At 48.7% G+C, this 13,233-nt stretch overlaps 1 protein-coding gene across 3 annotated transcripts in view; it reads left to right on the forward strand.

Annotated features, from left to right (window-relative positions):
* The window catches only part of LOC144128161 (uncharacterized), a 100,033-nt gene that overhangs the window by 44,033 nt on the left and 42,767 nt on the right, over positions 1-13,233 (forward strand). For all 3 annotated transcript variants that reach the window (XM_077661265.1, XM_077661263.1, XM_077661264.1), the window contains exons 19-27: positions 1,173-1,395; positions 2,716-2,817; positions 3,478-3,677; positions 6,020-6,114; positions 7,936-8,153; positions 8,247-8,370; positions 8,716-8,866; positions 12,206-12,274; positions 12,984-13,231. In XM_077661265.1, the coding sequence (XP_077517391.1) occupies positions 1,173-1,395; positions 2,716-2,817; positions 3,478-3,677; positions 6,020-6,114; positions 7,936-8,153; positions 8,247-8,370; positions 8,716-8,866; positions 12,206-12,274; positions 12,984-13,231 (1,430 nt within the window). The remainder of the gene's footprint in view (positions 1-1,172; positions 1,396-2,715; positions 2,818-3,477; positions 3,678-6,019; positions 6,115-7,935; positions 8,154-8,246; positions 8,371-8,715; positions 8,867-12,205; positions 12,275-12,983; positions 13,232-13,233) is intronic.

Consider the following 13,233-nt stretch of genomic DNA (forward strand, 5'->3'; position numbering starts at 1 on the left):
TTCAAAATGAAAAGAGCCTCTGCAGCATCCTTCCTGGTGCAACGCGGTAGCTATGGAGACCCCCTCACAAGTGGCTTATTGCGTGTGAGGGAGCTTCACCACACGAAGAGTGAACGGTACATGAGGAGCGTGCTTTTCGATGCAGTAGAAGAACCCTGCAGATGGAAGTGAGAGAGACGTGCACAGCGACAAAGTGTCCTAAACGGTGCGCACCTGGGTTCGGTTTGGCCCAGCTGATGCGCAGCCGATAGTCACTGTCGCCGCGAGCTGCCATTAAGCTCAGGAAAGCGAAACTGAAACTTAGTGGTCAGACTATCCTCAGAGGTGGGACCGTCTTATTTTTAATCACACCTGCCGCTGCATGCACGTCAGAGGTGTGCGGGCAACTCCGCAGCATGAAATTCATGTTGAAGTAGCACTATTTTGGCAATCGCTTGCCGTGCCAGTTGCACCTGGATCTGGTCTTCCTTTGGGAAGCCATTTGAATGGACTGGCGCGAAACATGCAGCATCTGGATTAGTGGCCATCCAGTGCCATAGTCTTGCATGGCTGTTGGCCGGGGCTGTTAGAATTATACAAATTTTAAGAATAGCAGGAGTCGAATTAGCAAGCTTTTACTGTAGCGCACAAGGGTAACAGGCTTCTATTTTTTTATTATTATTATGGCCTGCTTCCTTTTTGAGTTTTTATGCAAAAAGTGAAAGCAGTTTTGATGCTGATGTACCCTGGCAATGTTTTCCTGAATGAGGTTGTATATTCCGAAAAAACATGTTTTTAGTTGACTAGCAGTATTTGGTAATATCTAAATTTGTAGCTTAACTTTATTTTCCAAAATCGCTTCACTAACTAAAATTTGATCCTCCATTTCTCTGCTTTTTACTGGAATTTTGCAGGAGACAGTGCCAGAGAATGCAGGGTATTAGTTTTCACAAAACTAAACAGTATATTTCTCAGACTCTGGCAGGTATGTTTTAGACCGGCACTAAAGCACGATCTCTTAAATTCTCACTGTTACAGACTTGGTCTGAGGCTTGCTTACCTTTGGTGTAATAGATGCTTTGGTGAGGCTGTGTTATGCACAAGTGAAGTGCCTTGTGTTTCACTTGATTCCACTGCGAGGATGTGGCAACTCCGGGCAGGCAGGTACGTAATGCTGGTGTGGGTCTGCGCAGGAGTGACAGGGGTAGGAAACTGCTGGTGGACGTGCTGGTAGAGGCAGCCTTGGGAGGTGCAGCCTACCCCGGCAGTCCCGTGCGAGTGGGCTACCCGCCACCAAGCATTCATAGGGCCACTGATATCTATCTCATCCGTGGTATCGAGCCTTGGGCGCCGCATGTCGTCGCCTACTACCTCCTGCTGGATATCTCCGCCATCATCTTCCACGACTATCCAGCGGTATGCGTCTCTCGTTCCTAATGAACCGCTTTCTTTCTTCTTTTTTTTTTTTAGTAGTGGCACCACTCGCCTGTGCCGATTGGCCGTGGAGCTCGTCAGGTCATCTAAAAAACCACATCACTGAATGAGGCGAGGTGCATGCTGTTATCGATCGCAGGTACCGTACAGTTGAACCTCGTGGGCTTGCTTCATTATAGGCGTAACTTTATTATATTCCATGTTGGCCGAGTTTCTAATGGGAATCGTCATTGCTTCGTTATATCCATTATTTCAGTATAAATCATTTTGTTATAGCGAGGTTCAACTGTATATGCTCATGTAAGGGCCGCACTTTTTTATTTAGCAGTTTTGATGAAGTGCAGCCCTTGCACAGGTTCAGCATTTCTAATTAAAATTTCTTTAGTACAACGGACGCGTCTCTCTTTTATTTTGCTGCCCATATTTTTGTCATGTAATAGTGCAGCCCCGGCGAATCCTTCAAATACATAATGCAATAAGAGTGTTAATGGTAGGACCGGCAATGGTAGTGCAGCCCCGGCGAATCCTTCAAATACATAATACAATAAGAGTGTTAATGGTAGGACCGCGCACTCAACAACTGGGGTGAATCAACCACCTGGAGTAAAATGAATTAGGTTGCTAGATAAATTTACTAGAAAACATCACGTGATTCTAAGTTGAGATTCTCTGAAGATCTGTCGCTCGACTGACAGTAATGATACCTCGGCCGATGAGTTAGCACTGATGCACCGCATGTTTGCAGTTCCAGGCAGAGTCTGGCGCACAGGACGACATGTCCGTGGTTGTACCAAGCGTCACAGGCAGCTCCCAGCTGAGCTGTTAGCTCCCATTGAAGCATGCCACACGAGCAAAATTATGTGCAAATGAAACAGTTCTTCTGGCTGACTCTCTCTCTCTCTCTCTCTCTCTCTCTCTCTCTCTCTCTCTCTCTCTCTCTCTCTCTCTCTCTCTCTCTCTCTCTCTCTCTCTCTCTCTCTCTCTCTCTCTCTCTCTCTCTCTCTCTCTCTTTTTTTCAAATTACTGGCTGCCAAGTTGGGGCGAGTAGAGACGGTAATTTGGACATAGAATACGAGTTAGCTTGTGGTGTGTAACCTGTGATGCACCCTAATGCATGTCAGTTTTCTTTTTTAGGTTATTCAATTCACCCATTTTTTTTTTTTTTACCCTTTACAAAGCCCTGTGTTAAAAAATTAAATCCGGCTTAGTAGCTACCTGGTTTGTTCCTAGTTCAAGCTGTATTGCCCCGCCCCTTCCTGTGTATTTGGCTGACGACCTCCCTCATCTTTTTTTCTGTTGCAGGTCAAGGAAAAGCTGAAGCGCTTCCCGTGTGCATTTTACCTGAGCTCTGACGTACAAAGCCTTGTCCAGGGCATCTGGCACCTCGACCATGGCAACTATGAGGTGTGGGAAATGGCAGAGGCATCTTGAGCAGCTGCTGTTGAGGATTTCAAGCGCTGAACACCAGTAGCTTCCCATCTGTGGCCGTAGCCTTGTTTGTTAAGCATGTGAATGGTGGATCGGAATGCACCTGCAGCGTTTTAATGTGCTCTTTTGACGAAGGCCTGCGCCATTTTGCAATTCACTTGAAAGCTTCTGCAGGCTCCTCTCACCCTTCGGTTTCTGGAAGCTGCCATTGCTGTTATTTGTTTTCTTAGCTTTTACACTAAAACCTGTGCAAAAGTGTGAAGCTGGGGCACTTAGTGGCTGTTTAGTGCACTCGTGGCCTCATGTCCATCAGCAGAACAGTTGCCTAGAGGTTGTTTGCTTTCAAAATGCTGCAATGCCTGTTAGACATGGAACTTGATGCTGTGGGATCTACAGGGATAATGTGTCAAGGATTGACATTACTGCTTGTAACACTCAACAAGAACCAACCTAATGACATGGAAGAGAGCCGTTTTATCTACCAAAAGACCCATGCAGAATGGTAGCGCAGTAGCAGGTGGCAGCCCTTGAAAACGACTGTGGTAATGAATGTAAAGTGCACCATTGAATGCAGCCATTTACTTCACCAACAACGGGAGAGGGTCCAGGCAGCTTAGTTGCTACCATCCTGTGCAGGAAGGGGTGAAGAGCCTGCTGCAGGCACAGCAGCAGGCCAGTGCCGAACTGCGGCCACTTCTGGGTGCCCTGTGGGGCCCCGCTGTTCGTCTGCTGCTCCAGTGCCAGCCCCCGCTGGCCCTGCGCTGTCTGGACCACCTGCAGGTGGCCTCCACGCCTGAGCAGATGACCCTGCAGCTGGACGTCCTGCTGGCCAACTGGTGAGGGGCACCGTCCTTCTTTTCATTCAGACGGGTCTCGGCAGTGTGGTGCCGGGCCTACTAGGGCAGCGATGACGAAGAACATGACCGATGCGGACAGCGCTAGTCCATGTTTGTGCTGTTTGTCCTTGTCTGTTTTGCACTTGTGTGCTTTGTATGTTTTTTAAGCATCAGCCAGGTATCCCTAGTTAGGCTTCCTTTCTCATCTTTATTGCCAGTGTGTTGCTGTTTTTTCACGAACGCCTACATAATATCCAGATTTGTTTGAACGCATTGAACAAATTGGCACGCAGCCAAGTTTGTTGGGCAAATTATCGCCTCCGCGGCTCCCATCAAAACGTAAGCACGCTGTACCATTACTGGTGCGCTGCTAAACTCTGCAGACAGCACCAACGTTTACAGCATAAAACAGGGTAACAAACAAAAAGGTGCTGCTCAGAAAACATTTTCAGCTTCAATCCGCCTTTTTCACGACGCGACTGCGCATGCGCCCATCCCCTGGCGGCGGTGTCGCGAAACATATTGGATGTGTCGCACGCTCCACTCGAGACCGGCCGTGGAAGTGTAAACAAACCGGTTTCCTACGCGGGGTGCGTTGCTGCAGCCGTCGGGCGTTCAGCGCGACGCATTTGGTGATGCCTACGGCATGTGTTGCATAATACGGCTGCAATGCCCAATATGTAAAGGGAAGCAAACTCGGATTTTTTCGCTTTCCGAACGCTTCCCGGGACCGCCTTCGACGCGAAGCGTGGATAAAAGCCGTTCGCCGGCTCCTGGCCGCCCTTCGGTACCGTCAAGCACGTCAAGACTGTGCGGGAATCACTTTGAGATAGGTACGGACGAGGTACTGCGCTTAAATGCGTGTGCAGTCTATCACGAAATGCTTTATTGATGGGCAGGAAGGCCTCGAATGTCACCGCGGCACCCAGACTTCGTTCCGGTGCTTTTTGCTTTCTCAAATTAAGCAAGAAGGCCAAATGAACAAGTGCTGTGAGCCGCTTTCAACGCGCGATGGAGCGGACAACGAAAAAGAGGCTACGAGAGCATTCACGCATGGTGCTAAAATTTTGTCATAATCTCCTATAGAAATTTCCTTGTTTATGCCACTACACCCTGGCCAATCCCGTGTGGGTATGTGCCATGTATTAAGAGGCAGAAGAAGAAAGTGTGTTATGCGTGTGTTCGAATCTTATCCATGATGAAGAGCTCTGCAACCTCCTCTGCTACGGAAACAGAGTTACACAATTTTTGTTAGATCATCCCACACTTGCCATATGCAATCTGAAATTTAAATAGTCACCGCCTGGTTATGGTCAATCCCCCTTGTGGATATGTGCCATTTTGTGAGGGAAACAACAACAACAGCTCTGCGTGGTATCGTCGGAATGGATCAATGTGTGCCTCTCGCGCTTGTCTTTATGGACGCGCAAGCTTGTTTAATCTATGCAGCGGTGTGCTGTGGGAAAATAGTGAAATGCTAGCAGAGCTGCTTTGTTGCGAGTACACTTGTGCTTTTATAGCTCGTGTAGCTATTCTGCAGCGCTTGAGCACAACGATTTCTTGTGAAAACTGTTGTCCCCAGTCGTTTTCTGTACTACGGCGTGCACGATGTAGTATCCACCTTTCATGAATGGCAGGCAATACAGCGGAAAACGCCAACCTCGCTGATCGGGGATATTTCATTGAACGATATGTTCCGAATGTAGCCTTCATCTCTGAAGCGGCGGCCGTTGCTCAGCTGGTGTTCGCATCGCATGCCGGATGATCGGAGATACTGAAGAATTTGCTCTTCGGTGGGCACTGCAGCCTGCCTCAGACTTCGCACCCAGCCATCAGTCAATCCTAGAAATCCTCCAGGCACCAGATGCTGCCCAGGACACGCCATCGTCGACAGATTCCAACAAAACGTGCTCCGGAGCGCCACTCAGTCCGGCCGGGTTGGGCGCGCAGTACCCTACCAGTGAGCTTCCAGCGTTGTAGGCGAGGTGGCAGCACAGGAAAATGAAAAAAGGCGGACTAATGCCCAGTGTCCTTACTGAGAGCTTCTCCTTGTGGCATTATTGGGTTGTCCAAGTGGGCGGCACTCCGGAGCCCAACTGCTGTGCATCCCGCCAGCGATCATTGATGGCTTTGGAATGGCTGTTGTGGGATTCTGCACCGAGCATTAAGAAGTGAGAACAGTAGTGGCAAGCGCTGGGTGACACTGAATTGGCAACAGCCACCTATGGTTTTGATGAACTTCCATAGTCATTTTGTGTGTGCTCTGTTTCCTGCAGAAAGGGGGGGGGGGGGGGGGGGGGGCTTCAGCCATTGCCACCTAATTTGCCGGTGTTTGCTTGCAGTCGAGTCATCGATGCCCTTGAGCTGGTCCGCAGGCACGGCCACCTGTCCAGCCTGGAGCAGCTCCTGGGGTGCATTATGGCACTGGCCAGAAAATGTGAGTTGGGTGGCAGTACTCGCCCAAGCATTTTAAATAAAAGGGGAACTTGAGGGAAGCATGCTCAAGGGCCCGGTGTTGGACAGCTAGGTCCAAACTGAGCAGCGCAGCCTCCCGCTGCTTGAAAGTACTGAGTTGCAGCTTACGGAGATCAGTGGGGCAAGCCTGAAGAAAAAAAAGTTATCACCTCACCCGTGTTGCAGTACTTTTGAATGTGTCACTTTCGCAGTTGAGATAACTAATGACACTCAAGGCCGAAAAATGGTCATGTAAGAAATCATTTTTAGTGCGGATGGATAGCCTGTTGAGTAAAGAATGCGGCATTTGAAAAGTAGTCTTTTGGCATGGCCGTTGTTGGGAGCTTTGCACCCCGTGAATTTGAGTCTTTAAAGTGTCATCTAGGTCCTGTAGGTACAGCGAATTATCTGAACTGAAAATAGCACAGCTCCCTGTTGCACAGTTCCTTGTTGCGCTCCACCTTTATAGCACTGGGTCACATTCTTCTAGTGGCAATCTTGCTCACCACTCCACCATAGAACACCGGAGTGGCACTTTTGAGACCGCAGGGAAGAAAACGATATGCTGCATGGGCCAAGGAAAGGGGGCTGTGGGCGAATGCTTACTGCAGAGAAGTATTTACGCGCATAATTTGCGCCCTCGCATAATTTGCGCACCCTTAACTTATCCCCCGAGTTTACGAAAATTTTTTACTCGCATATTTTACGCACCGCGCTGAGCTAGACCACCATCATGCACGCGGGCTCTACCCTATGGCTCTACCGAGTAGCATTCGGCTATTCCGCGTGTTTGTTCGGAAGGCTTTTTGAATCTTTTGTGCACTGGGCGTTCATGGTGGTGTCAGGGGCCGCTGTTACAATCGTGGCGCCACCAGCGGCATCGCCACTCGGAACAGCCAGCAGCGCTTCCGGGGAGGATCGGCAGCTGATAGAAGAGCCAACACCGCTGTTTGGCTGATGCATGTGACTCGACTGCTGGCTACGCTTTTCTTGGTGGCTCTGACGGCTTGTGTTCAGTTGTTCGGTCGTGTCTTGCAATGGGATATCACAACTATACGGCAAGTTTCAAAGTGCTTGTCAGCGCCTGATCATGGCGCAGAGCGGCAAAGCCAGCGAGAATAACTGCGTGCGCACAAGTTTGTCTATAGACGACAATTGTTGTGTCGGCAAACTTGTGCGCGCGTGGCTATTCTCGCTGGCTTCTCAAATCCGCGCCGTGATGAGGCGCCGACAAGCAGTTTGGTCGACGCTCGCGCGATACTGTTAAAGAATTGTGTGGTGTGATAATTGATTTATTGATTCGCGGTTGCTTTCCCGGACGACGCTGCGAAAGCAAACTTACAGAATCCGGAACTACCGAACAATTGGCTGGGCCGAAAGCGATGACGCTGTTTTAGTGTCTTATTCAGCTTCATGCATGCACCTTCATGCCATTCCGCAAGGAGGGCGGGTGCTCGGCCTTTCATTTAGAGTGAACTTTTTTTCGGGGGGCGGCCAGCGTGGGGTGCGGGTCCAGGTGCTGACGTATACGCAGCAACATGCACTATACCTATATTGCGCGTTATGACCTTTGCGGAGTTTTTTAAGTCGCGCTCGCAAAATCCCCGCGTAATTTGCGCACCGCCTTCTTGGAGCCCTAAATTCATAATAAAAAGTGCGCAAATTATGCGCGTAAATATGGTAAATCTCTCAAGGTCCTACCTGTGGCCGCCATGAAGCAACAGTATGCTGTTTTCTTAACGGAGGAATGTGTGTCGATCCTTGTTGTTGCTCTTTCTTTTTCTCTCTCTCTCTCCCAATTAAGCAAAAATGCGGGAAGCCCACGAGCAACTGGAGCTGCTTCTGCAAGTGCCGCTTTCTGCCGCGGAGGAAGAGCAGCTGGTCAACTTCTTCAGCGAGCTGGCTGAGCCCAACTGGATGTGCCAGGTGGTGCTGCACTTCCTGCAGTGCGGACGTCCCCACGCCGCCCTCCCCCTGACTGGCTGCCTGCAGGAGCTGTTTCGGGAGGGGAGGAGCCAGCGGGTGAGCATTGGCAGTGGCGGCAGAGGCTTGGTGTGACCTGCACCTCAGAGCCCTCCTTGACTTCCCCTCCCCCCTCCTCCCTCTGTTTTCTAGGCATACCTTCCTGAGGTGCGGCAGAACGTGTCTGCCACGCTGGAGCTCATGCAGAGTGTCATGCGGTTGATGCCACTGCCAGCTTCGCAGCTGAATGCAGCGGCACGCCGGCGAAACCAGTCTGGTGAGGGTCGGCGGCAAGCTGTTGTGCCTTTTCTCAGTCGCTGATTAAGGCTAGGACGTTGCAGTCTTTCTATAGTCAAGAGAAGTTTGCCACGCCCCTGCATGTTCCTTGCTGCAAGTGCACATGAAGCGGGTGTGATTGTAAGCATGAACATGGGGGGCATTTGCTGTACTTTTGAACAGAAGCAAAGGCGAAAGCAAGCTTGCACAGGTAGGCAGCAGGCGCAGCTCATGTTCTGTCCTCTGTGCCAGCGAAGCCTCTTTCATCACCCCCAAAAGAGAAATTGCTTTGGAAAGACTGTGAGATGTGCAGCTCTGATAGGATGTTCTCTCCTCCCGATGCTAGGTGCACCGGTACAGTACCTGGGGACTGTGCCCACCTCTGTGCCTCACAAAGGCACCACACCCCGGCTGGCTACACGGGTGGCTGCTGTGAGGGCCACCATGGAGGCTGCAGAGGCCTCAAAGCCACCCGCTATGCCATCTGCTCCTGACAGGTGTGTGCGTGTTGTGTACATGTGTGTGTGTGCATGTCTGTAGCACATTCTGTAGCAGTGAGGATTTTAGTTTCCCCTTGGCAGGGCAAGCAGAGCTAAGAAGTGGAAATTGCAAACTGCTTGTGAGATGCAAATGAAAAGTTTCAGAGTTAGCATTTGTTAGTGCAATATCCACTTCTGCAAGTTTTGTTATTAAAACAAAAACTGGAAAAATCCCCGGAGAAACAACCTAGGAGTCAGGCAGGGCCACCTATGTCACGTAACCTTGTGGTGTCATCACAATCTGCTCACTGGATTGTAAGCTAACTGCACACCGTGGCAGGTGGCAATTAAATTGATGACTGATTGCGAGAGGTTGCCCGCAAAGAGCAACCTGGGTCACACAAGCCCCTCCGATAGCAGCACCTGCCATCGCAGGGCAGTGGCGCATTGGTTAACTGCTGCACCACCGCGCCAGGAGTGGTATGAGGACTCCCAGGGATCTTTGAACGTTCAGTTGAGAATGACCAATTTTGCATATATGGGCATTAACTTACTATCGCATAACACCCTTAAGGTGGAGCTCCAGTTTTTGCCACTCAGGTACCAATGCGCGCTTGCCTCACTTTCCGTCTGCGCGGTTCTTCCGTTCTTCCAGTGCACCAAAACTGTGCACCCGTCACGTGCTGTTCATTCATTATGTGTCGTTCACTGTTGGTGCGGTGAACCCTCCTCAGATATTGCCGGTAATGAGGGGGCTCCACTGCTCCCGCATAGCACCATGAGGATTTTGTGGAGGCACTTACAATTTTTAAACAGTTACACTGCGATGCTTCCAACAATATGCACACAGGAAAAGATTGACAGAACTGGGAAAAAAAATGGCAGCGACCACTGCCCGGTCTTTCACCTAATATATAAATTGCAATGTAAATGGTTTCTGATAGTTCTTGCTGGGGCCATTTGATAATTTGAACTTTTGTACAATTAATATTTTTTCCGCTTCCTTGATCGTCTGAATTAAATTACATGCTCTGATTAATCATCTGAATAATTAGCCTGTGTGGAATTAAATGAAGCAAGCACCTTATATTATCTTTTCGCTACAATTTTTCGTTGCTTGCAGGTTTTTCATTGCATCCAGTTTTAGCATGAAAACTCCAAAGGGCTGTGCAGAACGTGAGTCGAAATGAAAAATAAATGTAGGTGAAGTGCCCTAGCAATGTTCACAGTGAACCCCCATTACTCGAAATTGTAAACATGGAGAGGCATTTCGTGATCGCGTTTATGATGCGAGTATGGCAGTGGCTCCTCCACTGATTGCACTACGAAAGCACAATATGCCCCTAATAATGCACAGTGTGGAGTGGATGAGGCAGGGGAGTCTGAAGCACCTGCCACCTTCCATCGGCGTTGTTGTCTAAAAAAAAAAAATAAAGCCTCACGTCTGCCCTTTCCTTGTTGCCTTCAGAAACTGAGTCTGCCTCACGTCGGAGTGGGCTGCATGGTGTGAATGCTGTGTTTGGGGCGGCATTAGGGATGATTCCCACTCTCTGGGATGAACAGGCCAACTCGGACTTAGTGGCGAAGTCAACTGTGCTGGTACCAACAAAGAGTGCAAGGGATGTTGGTTCCGCTGCCATGTGCTAATATATTTAACTCTTTCCTTATGGTGAAAAAATGGCCGATTTTAAGTGTTTTCAATTAAAAATTATTTCTTCCAGAGTGTGTGCGTCGTTAGGCGTCAAACTGTAGCTTATTGGTTATACTTCCGAGTGAAAAAACTCCAGAGTTGTGTGTGCATGACTTTTCGAAAAATTATTGGTTAAACATTCTGGTAACACAAAAAAAAAATGCAAGCAAAACGAAGACAAGCCACTGCACTGAGCCAGAAGTTGGTCACATGTTCTTGGCTACCATTCCTGTGATTTGCAGCTTCGTACACATTTCACTGCACTTTTGGTGGCCTCTCAATTGAGTGCCGCTGCAGTGGCGCAGTGGTTATGGTGCTCGGGTGCTGATCCGAAAGACGCAGGTTCGATCCTGGCCGTGGCAGTTGAATTTCAGTGGAGGCGAAATTCTATAGAGGCCCGTGTGCTGTGCCATGGCAGGGCACATAAACCCCAGGTGGTCGAAATTTGTGGAGCCCTTCACTACGGCATCTCTCATAGCCTGAGTCGCTTTGGGACGATAAACCCCATAAACCGAACCAAACCCTTCAAGTGGGGGAATGACTGCTGTGCCACTAGAGGAAGCAGTCTTGCGAGGACGTGAAGTGGAGGCAGACAAGGGATGCGCGGCACATTACACATGTTCTGAGTTCTATTCTTGTTTTGTTGATTTTTTTTATAGCAGTTCCACCTTTCATCCGTTTTTTTTTTTTTTTAGGGTAGCGAACGGGTTTTATGAGTGTAAAGATGGGCATGGCCTTCCTTGACATCATCGTAATAAAAGATCTGCTGGTGCATTTGGTAAAACATCTTGGCAGTATGTTGCGAAGACTCTAAGCACCAAATAAAACCACTCTCATCATTTGCAAATCCAGTGCAGTACATAAAGCACAGCATGAACGGTAAAACGAAACATGCGAGCACGCGCTGATATGCCGGGCCTCTGAGACAGTCTTGCTATCAGATCTGAAATCTGATCATTCTTCATCATTGTCTAGCTCACCACTGCTGCTCTAAATAATAAGAAAAAGGACTGCATCAGAGCGAACTGAAGTGCCTGGTGTAGCCTTCCGCCTTTGAGGAACTCGCGATGCCATGATTACCGAGTGGCGGACCAAATCTAAGTCTGGTCAGATTTTCATTTTTCATGTCGCCTCCTAGCATTAGAAAAAGAAAAAACAAAACTGAAACCAAAGAGTTGGTGCCGTAGAAGCAACTAGAATGACGTACCTTGTCCAGGAATGCTGACTTGAATGTTTGTCACCAGATTCAATATGTTGCTCATATATGACCGATAACCTATGGTGCATTAAGGAAAGAGTTAAACACTTCTGAATTGAAGATTACATTTATTGCCCCTGGTATGATGTTATGCTTGCATCCTGCAACTGTGGTGCTTGTTTGCTGTCAGGTTACCGTATGCAGTTTGAAATTGTTTTTGTAGTTTAAGTACGTCTTGGTCCTGCATAAATCGAGCAGACAGACACTTAATATTCAAAGCAATCTCTTGCTTTGTGTGAGAGGTTGTATGCAAATATTTGCTTTCTGTGCTTGTTTCAAATAGAGGAGAAATTGTTATTTGTGTCTAGGGTAATTTCATACTGCACATCAGACATTTTGTTTGACACATAAAAGGGGGTCATGCTTCTAAACCATGGCACTAATAGCACCATGGCACCCTCTTTTTCAGGGTTGCTGGGAGTGAATCGTGTACCTCAATATCTACCCCAGCTGTCAGCCACCATACTCCGCAAAGTCGGTAAGTGTGCTGACCAAGTTTGCAGGTTCTGAGCTTGGGTGTTCTCCATTCACATGGCTTGGGGGGGAAAAACAGCAATGATAGGCTGGCATGTTTGTTGAGAAACCAATGCTTCCTCTTTCAGTTCATTGGTCAAGCGTCTACAGTAGCCGACCGATTTTTTGGACTTCAATAACTCAGTCCTGCGCGTTATATACTCACTAATGAATGCACCATTTTTCTTTTTTCTTGCTTTGAAAATATCAGTTTTGCTAATGTGTAAATTACTGTGCATAATACATCCACCCCCTCCTCCTTTCTAATTTTTCAGAAGCTTTTCAGGGAGGGCCTTCATCGTGCGATACTGTTGTAATTTGCAGTGTTTGTGTGTATGTCGGAACCTAATGAATTTATTATTATTAAATGATAATTGCTTGTGAAAAGAGGTTGAGCAAAAAAAAGCTGTGAGGAGCTTCGTCCTACTGTCGAGCCCAAGTGCGCAGGAGTGTCACCCCTTGGCACATTTGGTTGGTTACTGAAACGGGTGGTGTTTACATAGAGCCAGCTTGCACTAATGAGATGTGTTTCAGTTGTGATTCTTTGCACCTCGCCTACACAGATGGGCAGAAGGACTTGGGACATCAATTGTGAATCTCGCTTGGTAGGAGCAAGTTCTCTTTACACCTGCAAATCTGGAACAAGGTTGCCTCTCTACCCCTCTGCAATGTAGGTTGGAGGAGGATGCAGTATCGATCCTGTGCACACCTCCCGTCACCCTGTGGGAGGGCCTTCCACGTCGGTCTGCTTCCGCGGCACAGCCATCAACAAGCACGCCTGCCTCCATCCTGAGGCGGCGACCCGTGGACCTCCCACGTGTTGTTGCCACGCCAGTCGTTCTTCGAAGGGGCTCAGGGGAAGACCATGCTGCCACCTGTCCGACGCCCACAGAACTCAGCGAGAATGTCCAGCCAACACCAGGT

This window comes from Amblyomma americanum, chromosome 4 (assembly GCF_052857255.1).
Source record: "Amblyomma americanum isolate KBUSLIRL-KWMA chromosome 4, ASM5285725v1, whole genome shotgun sequence".
Lineage (NCBI taxonomy): Eukaryota > Metazoa > Arthropoda > Arachnida > Ixodida > Ixodidae > Amblyomma > Amblyomma americanum.